The 27,916-nt window shown below is 44.0% G+C and overlaps 1 protein-coding gene across 4 annotated transcripts in view; it reads right to left on the bottom strand.

The window, feature by feature from the left end:
• LOC121552884 (disheveled-associated activator of morphogenesis 1-like) overlaps positions 1-27,916 on the bottom strand; it is a 141,271-nt gene that overhangs the window by 28,799 nt on the left and 84,556 nt on the right. For all 4 annotated transcript variants that reach the window (XM_045211257.1, XM_041865978.2, XM_045211259.1 and 1 more), the window contains exons 3-10: positions 23,921-24,010; positions 5,070-5,141; positions 3,354-3,448; positions 1,812-2,145; positions 776-886; positions 526-629; positions 353-419; positions 140-257 (exon numbers count right to left, since the gene is read on the bottom strand). In XM_045211257.1, the coding sequence (XP_045067192.1) occupies positions 140-257; positions 353-419; positions 526-629; positions 776-886; positions 1,812-2,145; positions 3,354-3,448; positions 5,070-5,141; positions 23,921-24,010 (991 nt within the window). The remainder of the gene's footprint in view (positions 1-139; positions 258-352; positions 420-525; positions 630-775; positions 887-1,811; positions 2,146-3,353; positions 3,449-5,069; positions 5,142-23,920; positions 24,011-27,916) is intronic.

Raw genomic sequence — 27,916 nt, 5'->3', positions numbered from 1 at the left:
GCAGCCATTATTATGAGCCGTCCTCCCCTCAGCAGCCTTCACTGACTGGAATAGGGAAACACAATACTCACAGCGCTAAATTCTTACTGACCGGGGTCAACGTTAGCAGCAGGTCAGGAATGCGGCAGGAAACACTTACGAGGCATGAGGAGACAGTGGTGCAGGACGGAGATAAAGTGTGGGTATGCGTCAGTGTAGTTCATCTTCTTCCGGATGAGGTCAAATACCTGGGAAGCACTTTTAGTGTCTATGTGCACCTGGGAAAGAGAGAACACGTTGACGTGTCACAGTCCTTATCAAGCACAAACGACAATGGAAGTCAGGAATGAAACAAGAACAAGTTTACACTTACCGATTCAAAACGCCGCGACATAGTCAGCTCGTCCTCATTGCGCAGCATTTCAAAGTAATCCAAATGCCTGGGGGAGATTAAGTCAAATTAATAGGGGCATGCATGGTCAGAGATCAAGAGAAAAAGGCACTTGTTTCATTATTCAGGTTAACGTGAACTGTGGTCCAACTCACCGGTCTAACGTGGAGTTGTCATGGGAGCGAAGTTTGTCAATGACTGGCTGAATTCCTAGCATCAGGAACTCGTAACGGAGGTGTATGCGGAACTCCAAACTGGCCTGGGAACAACATAACAAGATGATCAAAAGTAGGTGCCAATAAAGTTAAGTCAGATTGAGGTGTAGCACAAGTTCGATTGAAGAGAGGTATGGTGCAAGTGTGGGGTGAGGAGACAAGCGATGCAGAGGTTGAGGGCTAATTTTACCTCTCCGGCGCCTTGGCTGAGGACAGCATTGATAAAGGACATGATGGCTGTCTTCAGGTTGACCTCGTCCCGGTACCGACCCGTACTCCGGTCCAGATCGTTCAGCAGGGTCTAGGTGGTGAAGGTGAGGAGATGACCACAGTTATGGCTAGTCGTTCAGAGATCAATCATATTGTAGACACAATTTATATTGCAGACACAAAGTGGCACAAACCATTGGAGCCAAACAGAGCCAAACCCCTTCAGCCAAATTAAAGTCTTTACTGTTGCAAATGGCCAGCCAATAGTGCTATTTGAATAAAGGGTGGATGTTCTAAGGAAATGTGCAGTAGTCAATGCGGCTTGTAAAAGTGCTGAAATGAAGACCTATAATTGGGTGCCTTTCTTTTACACGCAGTCTAATATTCACGGAGTGTACAAAACATTAGGAACACCTTCCTAATATAGAGTTGCACCCCCTTTTGCCCTCAGAACAACCTCAATTCATCGAGGCATGGACTCTACAAGGTGTCGAAAGTGTTCCACAGGGATGCTGGACCATGTTGACTCCAATGCTTCCCACAGTTGTATCAAGTTGGTTGGATGTCCTTTGGGTGGTGGACCATTCTTGATCCACTAGGGAAACTGTTGAGCGTGAAAAACCCAGCAGCGTTGCAGTTCTTGACACACAGAAATCGGTGCCCCTGACACCTACTACTATACCCCTTTCAAAGGTACTTAAATCTTTTTTCTTGCCCATTCACCTTCTGAATGGCACACGTACACAATCCATGTATCAATTGTCTCAAGGCTTAAAAATCCTTCTTTCACCCGTCTCCTCCCCTTCATCTACACTGATTGAAGTGGATTTAACAAGTGACATCAATAAGAGATCATAGCTTTTAACTGGTTGTTTTGTACACTCAGTGTATATAACCCGGCCAAAAGTCAAAATGTTACAATATTAAATGGTACTGAATGTTTATTCAACACAATGAAAAGGGATAGGTAACTAACTGTGACTAAATGATTCATTCATAACCCTCCCCTTGCCCACCTGGAAGCGCGTCCTCTCACAGGCGAAGCGCTGGTAGTGGAGCATGGCCTCCAGGATCTTCCTGTGGCCGCCAGGCACAAGGCACACGGCGCCCATGATCTCCAGCACCGCCACCTTGGTCTTGACGTTCTCGGTGGCCAAACTCTGGGCGATGATGTTGATGCTTTCCGAGTGCGAGAGCACGTGGGCGCGCCCCTGGGAGTTGTTCATCAGGGCCTTAATGCAGCCGATGAGCGAGGTGTGGATCTGCGACTCGGTCGTCTCATAGTCCATGGTCTTCAGGAAGTTGAGGATGCATGTCAGGCCATCTAGGTCAATGAACCTAGTCACAAACCTGAGGAAGGTCAAGGGGAAACAGGATATCAATAAAAATACAAAGGTAAAAGTGTAAGTTCCCAGTTGGAGGAAAGAGTCTATGGGATCTCATGTAGTAATTTTCATTACTTCCACTTGAAATAGGGTATGAAGACTATAATCCTACACACTGGAAATACCCAAAATAGTAATTAGGTCTAAAATGCATAGAAAATGGTCAACCTCTGTGAGTGTGTGTTATCAAAGTTGTTAAAAAACAAAGGCCTGAAGAAATACAATTCCAGTCAGTGACCAAGTGCCACCATAACCGCTGGGGGTGAAAGTCTGACACCTGATCTTCGGGTCACAAGGCATGGGGTCATTAAATGGTGTAAAAAAAAGTGCTACACACAATGCAGCCAGAGGGACACCATATGTTCATTGAGCAGATCTGGGTCGTGTTCATTAGGCACCAAACTGAAGAAAACAGACAAACCGGGAGGGGCCAATAAGAAACACTAATCTTCATTTCCCATTGCAAAACATTTTAAAACGTTTTACGTTGCAATGAACACTACCCAGGTTACTGCCCCACAGCAGTATGATTAACGACTTAATAGGTGATTTGAATGAAAGATTAGGTGTTCTGGGAAGGACTGCCTGAAGCATTAGAATAATAAAGCCTACTTTCAACTTTTATTTAGAGCAGTTACATAACTGCTCCACATAGCATTGGTACTGTAACTAGCACAGCAGAGGGACCATATCATTTATGACATGTGTGACAATATCCAAGAGTGGTCTTCCAGCCTAGCCATATACCATACAGCAATGAATTACTGGGCCGTTGTTGTTCATTCTGGTCTGCATATACACTTCTATAGGTCTGTAACTCCAATGGCAATTACTCCTTGTAGGGCCCTGTTATTTCAGTTATTCTAATTCAAAGCTCTGGTCAGCTATGAGTGTATTCTATGAGAGTAAAAATTATTTTTGAAGGAAGAGTGCAGGGAAATAGAGAGAAGGGTGTGTGTGTGTGTGTGTGTGTGTGTATATATACACGACATAGTATGTCTGTAAGCGTTTGTGTAATCAAATTCATTTCAGAAAACAATCCTGTTCCCTCGTGTTTATTCTATGTATGGTAGCTACAAGAGGGTGTGTGTATATAAGTCTATTTAAATGAGTTTCTTTAGCGAGTGTATGCACTGTACAGTGAAGTGCATGGAAGTTTGAGAGCCAGGGCACCTCATGGGTTGCGTCCGCAAAGCAGTCTTCAGGCTCTCTATTGTTTTGTTCCTCTCCTCCTCATCTTCCTTCTCCAGGGCAAGGAGTGTCTTCCTCTGTGCAACATAAATATAGTGTTTACCAAAGCTGTTTGAACAAGTCCAATGGCGTGAATTTTTTATACTACTCCCTTGAGCCAGGTGCCTTATTTTCAAGCCACACTGTAACTGTGAATAGTACCAACAGAAACAACAGAGCAAATGCATACCATGATATTGGCATGATACAGTATATCTGTAGTGCGAGAGCAACATTACTTTTTAAACACGATTAGATTAATAAATAGTTTTCTTACACAGTCTCCAAAAATACAACAAAAACATGAAGTAAAACAAGAAGTAATAGGTCCTTCGTTATTTGGTTATATAAAGGTAGGAAAGTTGTACTAAACTGATGAAGGTATTTGTACTGTAAGTCATATTCAAAATCAAGGTGTATAATTCATGTATTTAATTACTGGCTTTAAAAAGATACCATTTCTGACTGGAAAGTAATATTTTGCTTGACCAAATTGCTTAAATGTCTTTATGCTTTTTGTAGATGGGCAGCTAAAAACCTATGCTGCTTATCAAACGTGTGGAATAGCTGGGGAACGAGCACCTGAAAAGGGACTGCCCATCATGTTTGGGTCCGATAACAAGTATCCCAGCATGTGCCAGCAATTTCTATGTTCAGTGGCTTTTATTATAAATGACGTGTAGTGGAAAACGTGCCATTTAGATAAAGGAGATCTGTGCCAGGTTTCTGCTCGGCTCTTTGAATACAAAGGAGCCGTTCTAGATAGTTGAGTCGGCTGGATGTGTCTAGGCCTGAGGCATGTCTGTGCTAGATATTGCCTGTCTTTCTTTGGAGCTTTCCCAGAACCTCTTGCACCTGCCAAAACTGCAATATTATTACCAAAAACATATCAACATAGCACGTGCCAGGAGTTAAAATGCTGACAATTGCCGTCCTCTGCGATTACATTTTAATCTAACATGAATGCAGAGTTAACCTGATTTAGGATTGGTCTGATCTGAGAGGAGCTACAGATTACCGATGTAATTATACTGTATATATTTGTTTCGTACATTGTTTTGAGGTTAGAGTACAATCTCTTTTATTGATAAGTTAGGAGTCATTTAAGTTATTGCACATGTTTTTTATCACTTGATCAGGCTTGATTCAAGGATAATCTCAAATCAGTGCAAAAATTGATATAGACACAGTGATCCTCCATCCTGCTGCTGGAGAGCCGCAGTACTGCAAGTTTTATGGGGAACACACACCAGAACCATGGACGGCCGAGTGCAACCGAGTGGTCCCTATAACACTGCGCAGCGACAGCAAATAGGACGGCCACCCGCAGCTTTTAGCCATTCATCGTCGCAGTGTGTTCAAAGCTTAAGTCCCAGCTCAGCAGATCAGTTGAATCAGGAGTGATGGCACTAAACTGGGACATAAACCTGCATACTGCGGAGCAGGTTTTAGGATCACTGATATCAAGCATGTAAATAATTAAGTTAAATGCTTATATTTGACAATCAAGTCTCTTCCAGATCTGTTTAAGGAGTGTGAAAGTGAAATTCAGTACCACTGTAGACTCTACACTCACTTTGGAAGTGTCAATGACAGAGATTGACACAAAATCATAGTAAAGAGACCTACAGTAAAGAATGACAAGGAGTCATTACTTACGGCGGCCATGGAATTGAGCTGGTCAATGTAATACTCTGGCCAGCTGGTTGCACCTTTGTTCTCCTCTTGTTCCTAAAAAAAAAAGAGGAGAAGAGAGTATGTCTTTGGTCAGTTAGAGTCTTCCACTATGGCTGCGTCTAAATTCTCCACCCTTTTCCAGCAGGGTGCACTTGTACAATCTCAAATGATTGGTGTAAGCATTGGCTGGACTGAGTTTCCACCATTGTTAAGTCCATGCAAGAAAGTGTGCACACTTCACGCAGGACACAGCCTGAGGCATGTAAAGAGACCGGGAGCACAGAGGTGTTGAGAATAAAACATGGTAACGGAGGCATATTGTTTTTAATTATCATGACTCCAATCAATCATATGTCCTACTTAAGATGAAAACATCCTCAACAATAAGCTTGCATCTGCTACAAGACCATGGTGCTTGCCTATGGAGCTGTGAGGGGAACGGCACCTCCGTACCTTCAGGCTCTGATCAGTCCCTACACCCAAACGAGGGCATTGCGTTCTTCCACCTCTGGCCTGCTGGTCCCCCTACCTCTGCGGAAGCACAGTTCCCGCTCAGCCCAATCAAAACTGTTCGCTGCTCTGGCACCCCAATGGTGGAACAAGCTCCCACACGACGCCAGGACAGCGGAGTCACTGACCACCTTCCGGAGACACTTGAAACCCTACCTCTTTAAGGAATACCTGGGATAGTATAAAAGTAATCCTTCTACCCCCCCCCCCACACATATGTATAGTTTTATTTTATTTAAATTATAATAAAAAATAAAATAACATTAACAAAATAAAAACTAATATAAAATCGAAACAAATACAAAATATTTTAAAAATGAAAATAAAAATAAATAAATGGTAAAGTGGTTGTCCTACTGGCTATCATAAAGTGAATGCACCAATTTGTAAGTCGCTCTGGATAAGAGCGTCTGCTAAATGACGTAAATGTAAATGTATAACAGGACAGAATGATTAAAGTAATGTAAAGCATGAAATTAGTGGGAATTGGATAGTTGGAATAAAATGCTGGTAACACAATGTGGAAATTATATATTCTGAATGAGAACCATGGGAATAACACATTTCACATGCCATTGCAGCCATCACATGACAGGCATTTCCTCTTGAAAACAGAAACAAATGTAGCACATTTGTCACTTCGATTCAGGGGCCCAGAGAGTAAATGACCTACTTTACACACAATTCACACTGACATAAACAGGCATGTGTGCACAGACACAAAACACACAACATGAACACAAAATATATGAGCGCAAACACACGCTCACACAACTTTACACAAGAAACAGGGAGTAGATCTAGTACATGAATAGTCCAAACTGAAATAGAGCAGACACTCAAAGTAGGACAGTGCAGATAAGGGGGACTAGTTTATCTTCAACTTGTCACTGAGAACTGTGGCCCAGAACACAGAGGAAGAAAAACCAACCTTTATGGCCATAGATTCTGCCTGGCTACATTTGAAAGCACAAGCTTGATGAAAACCTTGGGAGATTAGTGAATGAATGCTCAACTTGTGCATTGGGGACATTGCTCGAATTTGGCAGGGCTGTAGTCCACTAATTACAGTGAGCTCCAAAATATTGGGACAGTGACAATTTTGTTGTTGTTTAGGCTCTGTACTCCAGCACTTTGGATTTGAAATGATACAATGACTATGAGGTTAAAGTGCAGACTGTCAGCCTTAAAGGGAATTGCTATATTGTTTATGTGCATCTCTGAGTGATGTTCTAGCGATTCCCTGGGTCATTTCATGTTTTATGTGTATCTGAGTTTATTGGCGTTCAGGCAGGGAGAAATCCGGCCGGTATTACGTAGCACCGTGATTTAGTCGTTCTCACTACACCGGAAGTTAATAGGAATACGACTTTTAGATCGCAAAAACATCCATCATACATGTCAGATTTCAATCCTGGCCGATGTCATAACTCGGGAGGATGTCTTGATCATATTTTTGCAATATTCCTACCTCGAGAAATGTGTAATTTAATGGAGGGTCTAGTACATTTTTCCTATTTGTCTGCCTCTTTAGTCCAGGGTGCATTGCATGGTGCAGTTATCAGAGATATTATAGAAAATACACTGCTCAAAAAAATAAAGGGAACACATAAACAACACAATGTAACTCCAAGTCAATCACACTTCTGTGAAATCAAACTGTCCACTTAGGAAGCAACACTGAGTGACAATAAATGTCACATGCTGTTGTGCAAATGGAATAGACAACAGGTAGAAATTATAGGCAATTAGCAAGACACCCCCAATAAAGAAGTGGTTCTGCAGGTGGTGACCACAGACCACTTCTCAGTTCCTATGCTTCCTGGCTGATGTTTTGGTCACTTTTGAATGCTGGCGGTGCTTTCACTCTAGTGGTAGCATGAGACGGAGTCTACAACCCACACAAGTGGCTCAGGTAGTGCAGCTCGTCCAGGATGGCACATCAATGCGAGCTGTGGCAAGAAGGTTTGCTGTGTCTGTCAGCGTAGTGTCCAGAGCATGGAGGCGCTACCAGGAGACAGGCCAGTACATCAGGAGACGTGGAGGAGGCCGTAGGAGGGCAACAACCCAGCAGCAGGACTGCTACCTCCGCCTTTGTGCAAGGAGGAGCAGGAGGAGCACTGCCAGAGCCCTGCAAAATGACCTCCAGCAGGCCACAAATGTGCATGTGTCTGCTCATACGGTCAGAAACAGACTCCATGAGGGTGGTATGAGGGCCCGACGTCCACAGGTGGGGGTTGTGCTTACTGCCCAACACCGTGCAGGACGTTTGGCATTTGCCAGAGAACACCAAGATTGGCAAATTCGCCACTGGCGCCCTGTGCTCTTCACAGATGAAAGCAGGTTCACACTGAGCACATGTGACAGACGTGACAGAGTCTGGAGACGCCGTGGAGAACGTTCTGCTGCCTGCAACATCCTCCAGCATGACCGGTTTGGCGGTGGGTCAGTCATGGTGTGGGGTGGCATTTCTTTGGGGGGCCGTACAGCCCTTCATGTGCTCGCCAGAGGTAGCCTGACTGCCATTAGGTACCGAGATGAGATTCTCAGACCCCTTGTGAGACCATATGCTGGTGCGGTTGGCCCTGGGTTCCTCCTAATGCAAGACAATGCTAGACCTCATGTGGCTGGAGTGTGTCAGCAGTTCCTGCAAGAGGAAGGCATTGATGCTATGGACTGGCCCGCCCGTTCCCCAGACCTGAATCCAATTGAGCACATCTGGGACATCATGTCTCGCTCCGTTCACCAACGCCACGTTGCACCACAGACTGCCCAGGAGTTGGCGGATGCTTTAGTCCAGGTCTGGGAGGAGATCCCTCAGGAGACCATCCGCCACCTCATCAGGAGCATGCCCAGGCGTTGTACGGAGGTCATACAGGCACGTGGAGGCCACACACACTACTGAGCCTCATTTTGACTTGTTTTAAGGACATTCCATCAAAGTTGGATCAGCCTGTAGTGTGGTTTTCCACTTTAATTTTGAGGGTGACTCCAAATCCAGACCTCCATGGGTTGATAAATTTGATTTCCATTGATCATTTTTGTGTGATTTTGTTGTCAGCACATTCAACTATGTAAAGAAAAAAGTATTTAATAAGATTATTTCATTCATTCAGATCTAGGATGTGTTGTTTAAGTGTTCCCTTTATTTTTTTGAGCAGTGTATATTATAGAAAAGAGATTGTAGACTCCTAAATTGATAGTGTAGTTTGTTTAGGCAATGTTAAATCTAACTAGCTATGTTTCATGCTGATATTGTCTTTGGTATTATTGTGTGTAGCCATGTTTGCTAGCTAGCTATCCAGCCCATAGAGAGCATTGCATTGTGGATTTTGTAGCCGACTTGAGGTGCAACAAATTTCCACAACAATTTTCCATGTTGCTACCAACGTTTTTATAACACCAAAATGAAACGTTTGTTCACAAAAAGTATTGTTCTCACATATTAGTGTTATTTAACACTGTAATTTAAAGGATTGAGTGGCTCTGGGTGGATTTTTTCTTAAATGTTAGGGTATTTTCATCCATATTGGGTGAACCATTTAGAAATTACAGCACTTTTTGTACATAGTCCCCCCATTTTAGGGGACCAAAAGCATTAGGACAAATTCACTAATGTGTATTAAAGTAGTCAAATGTTTAGTATTTGGTCCCATATTCCTAGCACGCAATGATTACATCATACTTGTGACTCTGTGTGCTAAATTACTAAAATGTAAATGTAAAATGTAAACACAACCAAAACAAACCGCAAATGCATCCAACAAGTTTGTAGAGTGACAAGCTTGATGTAATCATTGCATACTAGGAATATGGAACCAAACACTAAACTTTTGACTACTTTAATACACGTAAGTGAATTTATCCCAATACTTTTGGTCAACTAAAATGAAGGGACTATGTACAAAAAGTGCTGTAATTTCTAAACAGTTCACCCGATATGGATGAAAATACCTTCAAATTAAGGCTGATAGTCTGCACTTTAACCTCATAGTCATTGTATCATTTGGAATCCATAGTGCTGGAGTACAGAGCCAAAACAACAACAACAGTGACTGTCCCAATACTTTTGGAGCCCACTGTAATTAATGGACTACAGCCCTGCAAGGCAGATGTAGCCTGCCAAATTCGAACAATGTCCCCAATGCACAACTTGAGCATTTGTTCACTGATCTCCCAAGGTTATCATCAAGGTCGTGCTTTTCGCATGTAGCCAGGCGGAATCTATGGACATAAAGGATGGTTTTCTTCCTCTGTGTTCTGGGCCACAGTTCTCAGAGATGAGTTGAAGATAAACTAGGCCCTCTTATCTGCACTGTCCTACTTTGAGTCTCTGCTCTATTTCAGTTTTGGGACTACAAGCAGGCAGACCAAATGGCCTACAACCTATAGTCACCTCCAAAATTATTGGCACCCTTGATAAAGATGTGCCAAAAAGACTGTATACAATAAATAATACTAATACTGAGCTATATTGTATGCTGAAAACATTTGGAAAATTATATTATATTATACAAATACAACTGCTCAGAGAAACCAAAATGTAAAATAAATTTAAAAAAGAACCAACCTCAAAAATCCAACATTGGCCAACATTTTTGTTTTCTCCATACATAATGTGCTACATATTGCATTCGTCAAGACAGATTTGATCTTGTGCAATTCAGAGTCAACTTTGAGTGAACTCTAAGCTGTCTGATTTTTTTATTCATTCGGTGGTTGCTTTTGGAAATCTGGGTAAAAACTGGCGTCTCTCTCTGGCACCTCCAGTACTGACCTTAAGACGGAAAAACACATAGGTGGCCAGCAGCCCTCAACTCAGTTGCCTCCCTTCAAGGTCATGTTGACCAGCATGGGCCTACAAAGATTTACATACACTATATATACAAAAGTATGTGGACACCCCTTCAAATTAGTGGATTCGGGTATTTCAGCCACACCCATTGCTGACAGGTGTATAAAATCGAGCACACAGCCATGCAATCTCCATAGACAAATGGTGGCAGTAGAATGGACTTACTGAAGAGCTCAATGACTTTCAACGTGGCACCGTCATAGGACGCAACCTTTCCAACAAGTCAGTTTGTCAAATTTCTGCCTCGGCCAACTGTAAGTGTTGTTATTGTGAAGTGGAAACGTCTAGCAGCAACAATGGCTCAGCCGCGATGTGGTAGGCCACACAAGTTCACAGAATGGGACCACTGAGTGCTGAAGTGCGTAGCACCTAACAATAGTCTGTCCTCGGTTACAACACTCACTACTGAGTTCCAAACTGCATCTGGAAGCAACGTCAGCACAATAACTGTTCGTCGGGAGCTTCATGAAATGGGTTTCCATGGCCGAGCAGCCGCACACAAGCCTAAGATCACCTTGCGCAATGCCAAGCGACGGCTGGAGTGGTACAAAGCTTGCCGCCATTGGACTAGGGAGCAGTGGAAACGTGTTCTCTGGAGTGATGAATCACGCTTCACCATCTGGCAGTCCCACGGATTAATCTGGGTTTGGCGGATGCCAGGAGAACGCTACCTGCCCGAATGCATAGTGCCAACTTTAAAGTTTGATGGCGGAGGAATAATGGTCTGGAGCTGTTTTTCATGGTTCGGGCTAGGCCTCTTAGTTCCAGTAAAGGGAAATCTTAATGCTACAGCATACATTGACATTCTAGATGATTCTGTGCTTCTAATTTTGTGGCATCAGTTTGGGGAAGGCCCTTTCCTGTTTAGCATGACAATGCCCCCGTGCACAAAGCGAGGTCCATATAGAAATGGTTTGTCGAGTTCGGTGTGGAAGAACTTGACTGGCCTGCACAAAGCAATGACCTCAACCCCATCGAACACCTTTGGGATGAATTGGAACGCCAACTGCGAGCCAGGCCTAATTGCCCAACATCAGTGTCCGACCTCACCAATGCTCGTGGCTGAATGGAAGCAAATCCCTGCAACAATGTTCCAACATCTAGCGGAAAGCCTTCCCAGAAGAGTGGAGGCTGTTATAGCAGCACAAGGGGGACCAACTCCATATTAATGCCCATGATTTTGGAATGAGATGTTCGACGAGCAGATGTCCACATACTTCTGGTCATGTAGTGTATATGCCAGAGTGTTTGTCTAGTGTAGCGTAGGTCAGCTAGTCTAACTTTGCACAGTGACTTTACCTCACCTGAGACCTGAAATGAGGGTCAACCCCAAACCATGGCAGCCTAGATTTGATGGTTTGCTGGCACTGGCAGTTCACTACAGAGAGCATGGTAACATTTATTTATTTGACCTTTATTTAATCAGGGATGCCCCATTGAGACCAAAGTCTATTTTTCAAGGGAGCCCTGCTTCACAAAAATGCAGGAAACACAAAATAAATAATAAGGAATAACACAAATTATATACACTACCGTTCAAAAGTTTGGGGTCACTTAGAAATGTCCTTGTTTTCAAAAGAAAAGCAATTTTTCTGTCCATTAAAATAACATCAAATTGATCAGAAATACAGTGTAGACATTGTTCATGTTGTAAATGGCTATTGTAGCTGGAAACGGCTAGTTTTTAATGGACTATCTACATAGGCGTACAGAGGCCCATTATCAGAAAAAGCCATATCTCAGACTGGCCAATAAAAATAAAAGATTAAGATGGGCAGTCTGAGATATGGCTTTTTCTTTGCAACTCTGCCTAGAAGGTCAGCATCCCGGAGTCGCCTCTTCACTGTTGACGTTGAGACTGGTGTTTTGCGGGTACTATTTAATGAAGCTGCCAGTTGAGGACCTGTGAGGCGTCTGTTTCTCAAACTAGACACTAATGTATTTGTCCTCTTGCTCAGTTGTGTACCAGGGCCTCCCACTCCTCTTTCTATCCTGGTTAGAGCCAGTTTGCGCTGTTCTGTGAAGGGAGTAGTACACAGCGTTGTACGAGATCTTCAGTTTCTTGGCAATTTCTCGCATGGAATAGCCTTCATTTTTCAGAACAAGAACAGATTGACGAGTTTCAGAAGAAAGTTCTTTGTTTCTGGCCATTTTGAGCCTGTAATCGAACCCAGAATTGCTGCAGATACTCAAGTAGTCTCAAGAAGGCCAGTTTTATTGCTTATTTAATCAGCACAACAGTTTTCAGCTGTGCTAACATAATTGCAAAAGGGTTTTCTAATGATCAATTAGCCTTTTAAAAAGATAAACTTGGATTAGCAAACACAACGTGCCATTGGAACACAGGACTGATGGTTGCTGATAATGGGCCTCTGTACACCTATGTAGATATTCCATTAAAAATCTGCCGTTTCCAGCTACAATAGCCATTTACAACATTAACAATGTCTACACTGTATTTCTGATCAATTTGATGTTATTTTACATTATTAATACATTAGTGTCTAGTTTGAGAAACAGACGCCTCACAGGTCCTCAACTGGCAGCTTCATTAAATAGTACCCGCAAAACACCAGTCTCAACGTCAACAGTGAAGAGGCGACTCCGGGATGCTGACCTTCTAGGCAAAGTTGCAAACAAAAAGCCATATCTCAGACTGCCCATCTTAATCTTTTCTTTTAATTGGCCAGTCTGAGATATGGCTTTTTCTGATAATGGGCCTCTGTACGCCTATGTAGATAGTCCATTAAAAATCTGCCGTTTCCAGCTACAATAGCCATTTACAACATTAACAATGTCTACACTGTATTTCTGATCCATTTGATGTTATTTTAATGGACAAAACAATTGGTTTTCTTTCGAAAACAAGGACATTTCTAAGTGACCCCAAACTTTTGAACGGTAGTGTTTATTTATTTTTTTATCTTCTGAGAACAGGTAATTTACCAATACCCATAAATGGCAGAAAAGCACTAGTGCATCCAATCGCAGGGTATTCAGAAATTTGTTCAAGTATGTGGCGCATAAAAACGAAAGGCTGTTTTACCTAAATCGTTGGCGGCGAGGAATTTCAAGTTAGCCATTCCTGTGAGCGAGTAATGTATTTTGTACTTCTGTAAATTAGGAGCGATGTGAGGTAATACAGTATGGTAGTTTTAGCACGAGAGCAAAATCGGTAATCCATAATAAACCGTAGTGCTCTATGATAAACAGCATCCAATGGTTTTTAACACTAGAACCACTAAAGCAGTCATTTTGACTGCTCATGAATTTAAAAAATGTATTACTCTTATTTTTTAAGTCATGCCCCCCTCCGTCCTTGATTTTTCCTAAATAAGTCTATATAACACACTGTCATTGGTAGAATCTTAATATCACCTACAGAAAGTGAGTTAAAATCAGTTTTAGGAGGGCACAGGTCCTAATCCAGGCACTTGTCATCTCCGGTCTGGATTACTGCAACTCACTGTTGGCTGGGCTCCCTGCCTGTGCCATTAAACCCCTACAACTCATCCAGAACGCTGCAGCCTGTCTGGTGTTCAACCTTCCCAAGTTCTCTCACGTCACCCCGCTCCTCCGCACACTCCACTGGCTTCCAGTTGAAGCCCGCATCTGCTACAAGACCATGATGCTTGCCTATGGAGCTGTGAGGGGAACGGCACCTCCGTACCTTCAGGCTCTGATCAGTCCCTACACCCAAACGAGGGCATTGCGTTCATCCACCTCTGGCCTGCTGGCCCCCCTACCTCTGCGGAAGCACAGTTCACGCTCAGCCCAGTCAAAACTGTTCACTGCTCTGGCACCCCAATGGTGGAACAAGCTCCCTCACGACGCCAGGACAGCGGAGTCACTCACCACCTTCCGGAGACACTTGAAACCCCACCACTTTAAGGAATACCTGGGATAGGATAAAAGTAATTCTTCTACCCTCCCCCTACCCCCCCCCAAAAAAAAAATATATATATATATTGATATATTGTAAAGTGGTTGTCCCACTGGCTATCATAAGGTGAATGCACCAATTTGTAAGTCGCTCTGGATAAGAGCGTCTGCTAAATGACGAAAATGTAAATGTAAATGTAATGTCATTTTTGGTTTTTCCACATTGCTCCTCCTTCTCCCGAAAGTAGGGCCTGCTCCGCACCTTCTCGCTGTGCCCAGTTGATATTCACATTGATAATTGCCCCTAAACTATACCAAAACTAATTTCACAAATATCAAATAAATGAAGTAAATTATGATGGGAGAAAGGGGGAGAATGGTGGAGAATGGTGAGTTGATGAGTGAGGGGAAGTGAATGATGCATAATTATGTAATCACAAATTGTGAATGAAGAACAAGGTGGGCCATTTTATTTTATTGATCTATTCTAGTAATCTCAAAATGGAATGTACCCTATATCAGTCCATCGAATCCAAGCAGTCTTATCACTCTACCCTACTTGGAGTACACAGTGAGAGCGTGCGTAATTTACAGTGGCAAGAAGACCAAGACGAATGGATGCAGATGCTGCGTTAGCGCTGCTACAAGATCTGAATGAAAACGACTCAGATGGTAGGGAAGAAATGAATCATGACATTTCTGATGATTCTACTTCTAATTCTAAGCCTCAGCCTGAACCTACACCCCCAAGGCCTAAGCGCAAAAAAGCCAGAACGGTGCGCACTGAGCAGGTGCCCTTGCCACCACCAAACGAAACCGTGAGACAGGAAGGGACGACACTGTTTGGATTGAACCAGCCGGTGACAATGCTACGGTCAGATTATCAGCATATCGACAGCAGTCAAATTATAACACTATTGTTGTTTTGTAATGCCACTTTTGTGCTGATTTTCACTTTATCAAACACAATTGGCGCTTATAATTATGTTTAGTCTTCTGATGTTTTCATTATCTGACCGTGCGTCTTGGTGGTAGGGGTATTTAAAATATATATTTTGTCAAGAAGTTGTTACCATGTTCCAACACATATGTGTTCTGTTTCATAGTTGTAATAAAGGCCCTCCACAAATAAAATTGATTGAACGCGTTAACTTTTTTTTCTTAAAAGAATAACAATATATTTACATATAGTCTACAGTAACAAACGAATGAAAATGCTATTGTGTTATAAAAACATTGATGTATTCTAAGGTTACCAAAGACCGTCAAACACACTGTGATGTCACGAGAGGCTGTGTCCTGGAGGGACGTTACATCCCCCTGAGGTGGCTGCAAACCCAGACAGCTATGGCTCCATCTGCTGGTATGGTCGGGAACTCCACCCCTCTATGGCCAATCTTCCCACGCAGCTGAAACAAATGAGGAGCTGATGAGCTGAAGGTTTGGGAAGGGAAGAGACACAGTCTCCAAGCTGGGCTCTCTGGAGGACAAGAGTGCTGCACGTCCACTTCCATGAGGAATATAAGGATTTGGAGATACTTACCTTTGGGAAATACTCACCTTTGGATATATGCACCTGTGGAAATACGTGAGAGACATTTGGAAGGACTTTTTGCTGGGTTGGCCACTAGCTGCAACGTGGACTACAGTAAGGCTGGGGAAAAGTTATCTGAGCGAGTGAGAATTATGATTTTGGATGTGGAAGAGACATCCCTGAACTGTTAACCCTTAAAGAGCCACAAGAGAACAGAATTTTGTTATATTTTCGTTAATTTCCCAAGACCTATAATAAAATCCTTGTTTTGTTTGAACCTTGTCTCCTTGCACTACTTGAGCAATCCCGCTGAAAGCTGTGTAGCCTCTCGTGACGTCACAGATGGTGGAGAATACGGGCACGCTCAAGCGTTAATAGTGCATGTCAGAGGAGGATACCGGAGGTTTGATCACCCAGTTTTCCAAGTTGGCCGTAGGCTCCCCGCCCGACTGAAATGGAGGACATATTGAAAGCCCTTGTTGCTGGCCAGCAAGCCCAGATGCAAGCAAACGTGGCTCTCTTGGAGGAGCAAAAGAAAGCCAACCTTCTGAAGGCAGAGGAATTGCAGTTGCAGAGACAGAGGGTGGTCCAAAATACCCGCCCAATAAAGGCAAGTGACTTTATATCTAAGATGGGAGCTACCGATGACATTGAGGCCTACCTGCATGCATTTGAGGCCACGGCCACTAGGGAAGCCTGGCCCAAGCAACAGTGGGTTGGTCTGTTAGCCCCCTTTCTAACCGGGGAATCGCTGAATGCTGTCCGGGACATGGGCCCTGACCAGGTTACTGACTATGATGCCCTGAAGTCTGAGATCCTCAGCAGATATGGACTCACAAAGTTTGGTATGGCCCAGCGCTTTCACAGTTGGACCTTCCAACCAGACCAACCTCCTCGGGCGCAGATGCATGAACTTGTCCGAATCGCAAGGAAATGGCTGGATCCGCAGAGGAATACAGCAGCGGCGGTGGTGGAGGCCGTTGTGGTGGATCGTTACCTACGCGCCCTGCCTTATGAGGCAAAACGGTTCATCAGTCAACAGGCCTTGACCACGGCTGATCTGACCGTGGAAGCTGTGGAAAAGTACCAGGCCACAGCGGAGATGCTGAATGCTTCCCGAAAAGACCCCAGGAGTGCGGCCCCACCACAAATGGGAAGAACCCGTCCAAAGGACCCCAAGGTCTCGAACCCAGCCACGTCAGGACTTATCCCGGCTCCAGGGGGAGCCAGAAACCAGGCGGGTCCAAGAAGAGTACACCAGGAGGGGGAAACTTCGACAGTGTTACCGGTGTGGGGAGATGGGACATATCTCCTGGCAGTGTGGGAAACCAGCCGATGAACCTATGCCCACTGCGGAGTCCTCCAGCTCAGCACCCACACACCGTTTTGCCTCGCTCTTGGGAGTCGTAGATGGCGGCCCAGATCGACCCCCCACCTGCCCGGTAACTGTGAATCACCATGATGTGGAGGCCTTACTGGATTCTGGTAGCCGGGCCACCCTGGTGCGTAAGGATTTGGTGGGCCCAACGTGTCTGACCCCGGGGAAAGTCCTCCCAGTTTCCTGTGTCCATGGGGACACCAGAGAATACCCCATTACTGAACTTACAATGACCAGCACACGGGGAACCATACACACGACGGCGGGGGTGGTTGATTCCCTCCCCGTCCCTGTCCTAATTGGACGAGACTGCCCAGCCTTTTACCCACTCTGGAGAGAGTCTCAGGAGAGGATAACCCGAGTACCTCGGAAACGGAGAGGCAAGACTCATCCTGGGAAGGCTCCGGTGCAATCCTCCGAGTTACTCACTCCCGCCCGGGCTCTGATAGGGATGGCAGGTGCCCAGACCGACACAGAGACGGAGCTACAGAATCTGGACAAAGAACTGTCTGGTCTGAAGGGGACCGCTGAGAGGTATCGTTTGTTAAAGCAACAGTTAGACATGAAGACAGAAGAGTTAGATATCCTCCAGGCTAAACTCCAACAGAGCTCCTTCCCTAAGCAACAGGAGGAGCTGGAGAGGCTGCGCAGGACCATCGAGGAGTGTGAGGAGACCCTGCGCAGTAGTAAGGAGGTCCAGAAGAAGGCAGAGGAGAAGTACAAGGTGTTGGAGAACAAGATGAAGAATGCGGAGGCAGAGAGAGAGAAGGAACTGAAAGCTGCTCAACAGAAGCTAAACTCTGCTAAAACCAAGGCTGATGCGTTCAGTAAGAAACTCAAGGAGAGACAACAGGAGGCTGAGTCCCTGGTCCTAGAGGTGGAGGAGTTGAAGAGAGAGCAGGCTGGCAAGCACCACGGCAATGCGGACGCCCTCTCCCGGCGTGATGCCTTCTTCGCTGCCTTTACCCCGACGAGGACGTCGGTCCCGAGGAGGGGGGATGTGTGATGTCACGAGAGGCTGTGTCCTGGAGGGACGTTACATCCCCCTGAGGTGGCTGCAAACCCAGACAGCTATGGCTCCATCTGCTGGTATGGTCGGGAACTCCACCCCTCTATGGCCAATCTTCCCACGCAGCTGAAACAAATGAGGAGCTGATGAGCTGAAGGTTTGGGAAGGGAAGAGACACAGTCTCCAAGCTGGGCTCTCTGGAGGACAAGAGTGCTGCACGTCCACTTCCATGAGGAATATAAGGATTTGGAGATACTTACCTTTGGGAAATACTCACCTTTGGATATATGCACCTGTGGAAATACGTGAGAGACATTTGGAAGGACTTTTTGCTGGGTTGGCCACTAGCTGCAACGTGGACTACAGTAAGGCTGGGGAAAAGTTATCTGAGCGAGTGAGAATTATGATTTTGGATGTGGAAGAGACATCCCTGAACTGTTAACCCTTAAAGAGCCACAAGAGAACAGAATTTTGTTATATTTTCGTTAATTTCCCAAGACCTATAATAAAATCCTTGTTTTGTTTGAACCTTGTCTCCTTGCACTACTTGAGCAATCCCGCTGAAAGCTGTGTAGCCTCTCGTGACGTCACAACACCCAAATGATAATTTTTGTGATAGCATATATGAAATGTATTAATAACGCTGCTAGAATGTTGCAGTCAGAATGACTGCTCATTAGTTTGAAGGGGGGTCCCTCGAGGCCCAGCGGTTCTAGTGATAAAGAAGTGGCAGCTGTGTTCATATAGATTATGTCGCCATAGTCTAGGGCTGACAAGAAAGTTGACTGAAACTAAAACAACAGCAACTACACTGGATTCCATATAGCAAAACAAAACTGCCTTCACCCAAACATAATCAGTAGTATGCCTCTGTGTGTGTGTGTGTGTGCACATGTGTACTTTCACCTGGGACATAATCCAGAATCTGGAACATAATTGGGTGGCATTGTGCCTACTGTAGTTAGTGCACCCAGGGAGGGAACTATAATAACTTTTAAAGCAGATTGCAAAAGTGCAAAGTGGATTTGACCAACAACAAAAAAATATATATAAAAGAAATATTTGAACAGAAAAAAACATGCATCCCCCATAGCGTCCTTCATTTTGCTTGTGTTTCAACTGCAGATCTGCGAACAGAGCAACTAACCAGGGCACCTCCTGATTAACAGAGACAAATACAGAGGAAACCATACGAAAGGAAATGTGGAAAGAGATTGATGCTCTCCAGCATGACCTCATCAATTCAGGTGGCCGAGCCAAAGCAAACATCCAATTCATTCAGAGAGACAGCACCGCTGCTAGCCTCACCATCCGTCGCTTGTTCTGCGGAACTTGCAGGGGATCGTGTTTACTGGATAACTGTTACCGTATCCAAGTCCTCTGGAACACAAAGGCTCCATAATGAACTGGCTGGCTGTGAAGGGGGGACTGAGAAAGGAGTGCCTCCATCACTCTGCGGGCTTGGCCGCCCCCACCACCAACCCCAGCCTCATCTCCCTCATCCCCCTCTCCCTCGAAAACAAAAGCTGCACCTGCCAAGGGAGGCTTTCCTGTTTGCTTTGGACGACTGAGCACTTCCCTTACAACCCCCCACCCGCTCTGTCTGTGAGCTTTAGGCCTTTGGGGAGCCATGCCAAGCCCTTGCTAGCTGGGCCCGGGCCAGGCTCACTGCTGAGTCTGCATTATTGACGTCCCGCTGCCAAGACTCCCCTCTCTCCGCAGCCAACTACCTCCCAAAGGCCATCCATCCATCCCCTCTCTCCCGCTTCCCCTTCCTCCACACTGGCTCTAGGGATTAATCCTCCTCCAACTCTGCTGATTAATTGTGCCCAAACACACTACCCTGCTTTGATCCTCACTGCAACACTGGTTAAAAATCTCAGCAAAATCCTGCTGATCCACGCTGCCTTGGACCACAGCTAAGCAAACATGCAGAAAGAATCAAGTGAAAGAGGGAGAGAAAGAGAGAAAAATAAAAATAACATAGTGAAGAGAAAGCAGGTTGGATAAAGTGCAACTGCAAGCATTTCTCCCCTTTATAATAATGAGGGCATGGAGACATTTTTGGCTTGTTTTCAGATGCAGGGAGACCCATTTAGGCTAGTCCAGGCCCCTAGATGATTCTTAATTAGGCCACTAATTGGGACACGGCACGTGCAGTAGAGTAAGTAGTTTCGCCATCAGGAGTGGACAATTGCGTTTTATCTAACCGACTGTGTAAGGAGGTGTGAGGGAAATCACAAGCCAACTCTTTTAAAGTCTGCAGCCTATGTCTGGCATGGGTCAGACCACAGTGTGGGCAGACCACAGTGACCAACCTGGTCTGCACAAGAGCAGAACAAGAGAGACCCATCCATGATGGAAAAGTAAAAGTGGGAGAAGCAGAGTACGACTTCTTTTTCACAGATCTGAATGGACTGGATAGGGTTAGCAATATGGTGATAGATCTACCTAGTCCTCTGATTAGTGTGCCTAACAAAAGAAGGCTATGTACACTACCAGTCAAAAGTTTGGACACACCTACTCATTCAAGGGTTTTTCTTTATTTTTACTATTTTCTACATTGTAGAATAATAGTGAAGACATCAAAACTATGAAATAACACATATGGAATCATGTAGTAACCAAAAAAGTGTTAAACAAATCAAAATATATTTCATATTTGAGATTCTTCAAATAGCCACCCTTTGCCTTGATGACAGCTTTGCACACTCTTGGCAGTCTCTCAACCAGCTTCACCTGGAATTCTTTTCCAACAGTCTTGAAGGAGTTCCCACATTTGCTGTGCACTTGTTGGCTGCTTTTCCTTCACTCTGCCGTCCGTCTCATCCCAAACCATCTCAATTGGGTTGAGGTTGGGGGATTGTGGAGGCCAGGTCATCTGATGCAGCATCATCACTCTCCTTGATCAAATAGCCCTTACACAGCCTGGAGGTGTGTTGGGTCATTGTCCTGTTGAAAAACAAATTATAGTCCCACTAAGCCCAAACCAGATGGGATGGCGTATCGCTGCAGAATGCTGTGGTAGCCATGCTGGTTAAGTGTGCCTTGAATTCTAAATAAATCACAGACAGTGTCACCAGCAAAGCACCCCCATACCATAACACCTCCATGCTTTATGGTGAGAACTACACATGCAGAGATCATCCGTTCACCCACACCGCGTCTCACAAAGACATGGCGGTTGGAACCAAAAATCACCAATTTGGACTCCAGACCAAAGGACAAATGTCCATCGCTAGTGTTTCTTGGCCCAAGCAGGTCTCTTCTTCTTATTGGTGTCCTTTAGTAGTGGTTTCTTTGCAGCAATTCGACCATGAAGGTCTGATTCACACAGTTCCCTCTGAACAGTTGATGTTGAGATGTGTCTGTGACTTGAACTCTGTGAAGCATTTATTTGGGCTGCAATTTCTGAGGCTGGTAACTCTAATGAACTTATCCTCTGCAGCAGAGGTAACTCTGGGTCTTCCTTTCCTGTGGCGGTCCTCATGAGAGCCAGTTTCATCATAGCGCATGATAGTTTTTGCGACTGCACTTGAAGAAACGTTCAATGTTCTTGAAATTTTCCGGACTGACCTTCATGTCTTAAAGTAATGATGGACTGTCATTTCTCTTTGCTTATTTGAGCTGTTCTTGCCATAATATGGACTTGGTCTTTTACCAAATAGGGCTATCTTCTGTATACCCCCCCTACCTTGTCACAACACAACTGATTGGCTCAAACGCATTAAGGAGGAAAGAAATTCCACAAATTAACTTTTAAGAACGCACACCTGTTAATTGAAATGCATTCCAGGTGACTACCTCATGAAGCTGGTTGAGAGAATGCCAAGAGTGTGCAAAGCTGTCGTCAAGGCAAAGGGTGGCTATTTAAAGAATCTCAAATATAAAATATATTTAACACTTTTTTTGTTACTACATGATTCCATATGTGTTATTTCATAGTTTTGAAGTCTTCACTATTATTCTACAATGCAGAACCTGGTGTCTGCCTGCCATCTGGACCAAATTAAAATCCTAATTGTTGGAGGCTGATGGGAAGCATTAGATAAAATGGCCGCCTTGTCTCTCCAGAGCTTCGAAGAGAGTTAAAGCTTCTGTTTGAGGTGAGGCTGCAGAGATTGAGGGGTGGGGTAGCTTCGTTGTCAAGATAATATTAATATCTTAAAGCAGCATGTGACAAACATTAGAATATGCATTCTGCTACTCTAGACAGTGGAATCATCCATCTTCAGGCTAAGGAGAGAGGCAGTTCTTTCTTGGAATTTCTTTTTCCAGGATCATGCTGCTTCAAAAGGTCCTGGAATTAAACCATGGCAACCTGTTGTATGGACAAGCCTAAAACTCAGTAAGCAAAGGACAAACATTGGATATGTAAGAGGCAGTGTAGGGGTTTTAGTGTCCATATAAGGACCAACAGCCAATGCTTGAGGATGAGTTGTACAGACAGGTCATGGAAAGGTCGTTTGGTGAGACCCAAGGGTAATGTCCCAAGACGGGAGTCCAAAAAGTCCAGCAGTAAGCAGAGTGTGGATGAGGGCAGAGAGGATACATGTCAAAAAGCTGATGAGGTCACCAGTTGTGACTGAATGTGAAATGTGGCGTGCCCTTATCAACTCCCTAGACTCACTGTGAGAGTACAAACCATATTTTCTAAGTTGTTACTCCAACAAAACTAAGCTGTCTCTCACCACTTTCACTTTCATACTCCATTCCAGACATTGAGCGATCTATCATCTTGTATCAAACTCCGGTCTCCCTTCAAGACCATTAACCAGATACAGCTCAGACCAAATACAATTCATATCACTAAAACTCATGCAGTTAATATATCCTTTTACCTACGATCATAAATCTTCCAAATTATCTGGACTTTCTGAGAATACCAGCACGGACAATCCTACAGCTGAAGTCTTTGGAAAAGCAGCTGTGCAGTCATATCCCTGCAGGATGGTTCCTTTTGTGTATTATCCTGGTCAGCGAATTCGACTCCCCTGCCTCATCACCTGGAGTTAACGATGGGATAAAGCAACAGATTTGTGCAACCTACCCAGCCTCCAACTGGCTAAGGATATCCTGCACTTCGCCATGGCCTTAAAACAACTAAAGTGCGGGGAGATGGGCAGCATCTCTAAATGGAGACAGGCTCCACCCAAAAGACCTCTCATAGGGGTCAAGGAGTACAGGAAAATACTAAACATCCTCTTACAGACTTTTCTCCACAGAAAGCGAATATCCTGCGTTTTGGCAGCTTGAAACCCTTGCACTGCTTCAGGCAAATGAGAAACTTCAGCAAGAGTTATTGTGACTGGTACAGGGGGAGGGGGGCACATTAATATTGTGGGCCATTCCACTCGATGAGAGATTTATTCACTTCAGCTCTTTGGTAAATGAGATAAGATGCTTTGCTGATTCATTAAGTGGAGTGGTCCTCTAAAATGTTTTGGAGAAGTAGGCACAGGTTTCTGTTGAAATTAACCAGTGATGGATTGGTTAAGCTAAAAGGGCAAGATGCTTGGGCTTGCATTACGCCCTCTTAATGGGGCACAGAAATGCCCTAATATCAAGATGACTATAACAGGGAGACCGACACAAACATACATATGCACACAGACACACTTGAATGACATGACAAGCACACAATAATGTAGACAGGAAAACCTACCTTCTTCTTGCTGCAGTAGATCTGCCATTTCTTTTCTGCAGGCAGGTTGAACATGGCCTCCCTGTGTTTCTCTGTGAGGTCAAGTTCATCCTGCAGAGACAGAGAGTGGGGAGAGATATGGAATAATTGGTCTGTGTGAGTAGCCTAAAAATATTTTCATCTACACACAATATGTACACTACCTTTCAAAAATTTGGGGTCACTTAGAAATGTCCTTTCGTTAAAATAACAGCAAATTGATCAGAAATACAGTGTAGACATTGTTAATGTTGTAAATGGCTATTGTAGCTGGAAACGGCTGATTCTTAATGGAATATCTACATAGGCGTACAGAGGCCCATTATCAGCAACCATCAGTCCTGTGTTCCAATGGCACGTTGTGTTTGCTAATCCAAGTTTATCATTTTAAAAGGCTAATTGATCATTAGAAAACCCTTTTATAATTATGTTACACAGCTGAAAACGGTTGTGCTGCCTAAAGAAGCAATAAAACTGGCCTTCTTGAGACTAGTTGAGTATCTGGAGCATCAGCAATTGTGGGTTCCATTACAGGCTCAAAATGGCCAGAAACAAATAACTTTCTTCTGAAACTCGTCAGTCTATTCTTGTTCTGAGAAATGAAGACTATTCCATGCGAGAAATTGCCAAGAAACTGAAGGTCTCGTATAACGCTGTGTACATTAAATAGTACCCGCAAAACACCAGCCTCAACGTCAACAGTGAAGAGGCGACTCCGGGATGCTGACCTTCTTGGCAGAGTTGCAAAGAAAAAGCCATATCTCAGACTGCCCATCTTAATCTTTCATTTTTAATGGCCAGTCTGAGATATGGATTTTTCTTTGCAACTCTTGAGTGATGCTGCAGATCGTACTGGACTTTATGTAACACACATCAACCTTTCCATTCAACGGAGAAAGGTGCCACAGGAGTAGGGATGGGCATTTTACCTATTTTGACTGTTCGAGTACTCGCATGATAATTTTGAGTACTCAAATCAAATTAAAAAGCTATTCTTAGAACATTGGTGCACTGGAAAAAAAGGTGAGCATTTATCTATATGCAAACAGTGAGCAACAATGCCTAATTTATCATAACCATTAGAGATAACAAATCCTAATTGCTAAATTGCCTCATATACACTGAGTGTACTAAACATTAAGGACACCAACTCTTTCCATGACATAGACTGACCAGGTGAATCCAGGTGAACACTATGAACCCTTACTGATGTCACTTGTTAAATCCACTTTAAATCAGTGTAGATGAAGGGGAGGAGACAGGTTAAAGAAGGATTTTTAAACTGAGACATGGATTGTGTGTGTGCCATTCAGAGGGTGAATGGACAAGACAAAAGATTTAAGTGCCTTTGAATGGGGTATGGTAGTAGGTGCCAGGCACACCGATTTGTGTCAAGAACTGCAACGCTACTGGGTTTTTCACGCTCAACAGTTTCCCGTGTGTATCAAGAATGGTCCACCACCCAACTTGACACAACTGTGGGAAGCAATGGAGTGAGTTAACATGGGTGTTATGAACCCCGTGGCTTTAAAAGTCTAGGGTGGATGGAAAAGAGAACTGTAACATAACTCATGCAAATTAGAATATTGACAAGGAACAGTGAGAACAAAATACACCGACAACCATATGCTACCGTCAAACACAAAATGTTTATTATAAACACACGGTAAACTGTTTGGGGAAAAGGGGCTGAGCTGGACCCAAGGAATGAAACAATAAAGTAAAAAAATAACTAAACTGATCTGGCCTGCCTCAAGAACCGCTAAGCTACTGCTAATCATACAAAAATACAGTGGGTGGTCCGCTCAGGTCTAACTAGTGTGTTTAGACAAGGTTTTCCTACGGTAGTGTATGCCAAAGGGCGACTTGCTAAACCCCCCCTTTCCCAGGCACAAACAAACAACATAGGTCCAATATGGACTAGACCGCAAACGATTGAGTACACAAAAACAAGACACCACAGTATCAATACTCACAAAGGAAAATATCCTCTTTCAGAAAACACAACTGACTGGCTTTTAAAACCAGGGGATTTGATATGGTAATGTAAAACCAGAAACAGGTGGTGCAATACGGAGGAATGTCCACTGATTGGTCCACCTCAGCAATCAGCAGACAAACGGATGTCGGACAGGTGGGACACCCCAACGACTACTAATCAGGTAAACAAGGGACACCTGTGATTAGGGCAGAAGGAGAGGAAAAACAAATACACACACAGGATACCTGTATCCGTAACAATGGGCCACCATCCATGTGGAACGCTTTTGACACCTTGTAGAGTCCATGCCCTGACAAATTGAGACTGTTCTGAGGGCAAAAGGGGGTACAACTCAATATTAGGAATATGCTTAATTTAGAGTTATTTATGTAACTTCAGTTGTGATACAAATGTTGAGCTATGTGTTTTGATTTTTGGCTGCATGATGCGACTCTAATGATGATTTCAAAAAAGTCGCATGAAAGGCATGAGCTCTGCTTTGTTTTTTTTGTGCAGGCTGTACACACTTCATCAGTCTCTCATTCACAATTTGACAAGCACTTGATAAAGCCTCGATTTTCCCGGCTGCATCCCCTTTGTGTGGCCTAAACGCCCCCTAAAAAAATCCATGCCTTTTGCGGCCAATGGCCATTGTGCCCTTGGGCTGAATATAATAATTATAATTCCCTTCTCCCGGCTGCATGCTGAAGCACCTCTCACTCACATGGCTCTCAGTCATGTGATCGGGTCTTTCTCACAGGCTACAAGTGAAGACCAACACACCGGGGACGCAACTGCACGCGTCCTTATCTGATTCTGGAGGCGCATATTGAAGATATTGGAAGAACTGTCCACATTTACTTTTCTTCATGCAACAAGATGAGTAGGCCTAATGAACAGCAAAGCACTACCCTATGTCTATCTACTATCCCCCATAGTACAAAAGTCCACCTATTCTATTCTGTGCGAGAAATAAATATTACAAACATAGTCTGGGACAGTTGTGGGATGCGATAGATCCCAAATTAATACAACCACTAGCATAACAAAAAACCTGTTTTAAGCAATGAGCCTGACGCAACAGACAATAACGTTTAGCTTAAAATGTTAATAAACTATTACGCTATTTCTTCACATTATAAGCGCAGCAATGTGCACACGGCAGTAGGCTTTAAGCGCGTATGTTCCATTATGCAACGTAGACGCAGGGAGTCAGGAAGCAGGTGCAGTTAGTGAGTTTAACAATAACGAACAAGGAGAGATACAAAACATCAGAGCTTGGAGAAGACTAATTGCCATGCCTAAACGGTCACGTGGAATTTGCAGTCATGTCATGCAGTCATGACATGTAATGGTGTACCAAATAAAATAAAATCCATCCGTATGCTAGGGAGTTTTAAGGCAAACATTAAGAAATGGTTAATGGGCAAAATGCATTAAAACAAAACAGGCTAGGAGAAAGTACAATAAGGAATAATGATGGTTACTTGCGTACATATTTAGATTTCATGTATTCTAGTGCAGTAGTCACCAACACGGTCGATCGCGATCTACTGGTCGATGTCCAAGACATTCCGAGTCGATCTCCAAGCCTTGTGTTCCAGTTTTTTTTTGCAGTAGGTGCACTTGATTCAGCTGCCTTGTGCGCCGGGTAGTCGAGGTGCTCCTATTTTGAACCATTTCAAGTGTCTGAACGTACAAACTCAGTCTACCCAGCAAACCCAGAGAGTGAATCAAGTGCACCTATAGGCCTACCGCTGGCAAATCAGATATCGCAGATCACCGTGCAGCTTCCATGAGCCCACAGCGAAGTTGATACTGTGAGATTTCAAAACTAAAAAACCATGACTAAAGAGAGACTGTCAGTGAATACAGCAAAGAGCTGCTGTTTTTATGCGTGAGTTCATGTTTACTTTTTTACTTTTACCCTCACAAACTTTTACAGATGCACAATGGAGAGCATCCTGTCGGGCAGTATAACCGCCTGGTACAGCAAC

The sequence above is a fragment of the Coregonus clupeaformis genome, chromosome 36 (genome assembly GCF_020615455.1).
Source record: "Coregonus clupeaformis isolate EN_2021a chromosome 36, ASM2061545v1, whole genome shotgun sequence".
In the NCBI taxonomy this organism is placed as follows: Eukaryota; Metazoa; Chordata; class Actinopteri; order Salmoniformes; family Salmonidae; genus Coregonus; species Coregonus clupeaformis.
Note: the sequence above shows the minus strand (reverse complement) of the source record. Positions and strands in the feature narration are given on the sequence as shown.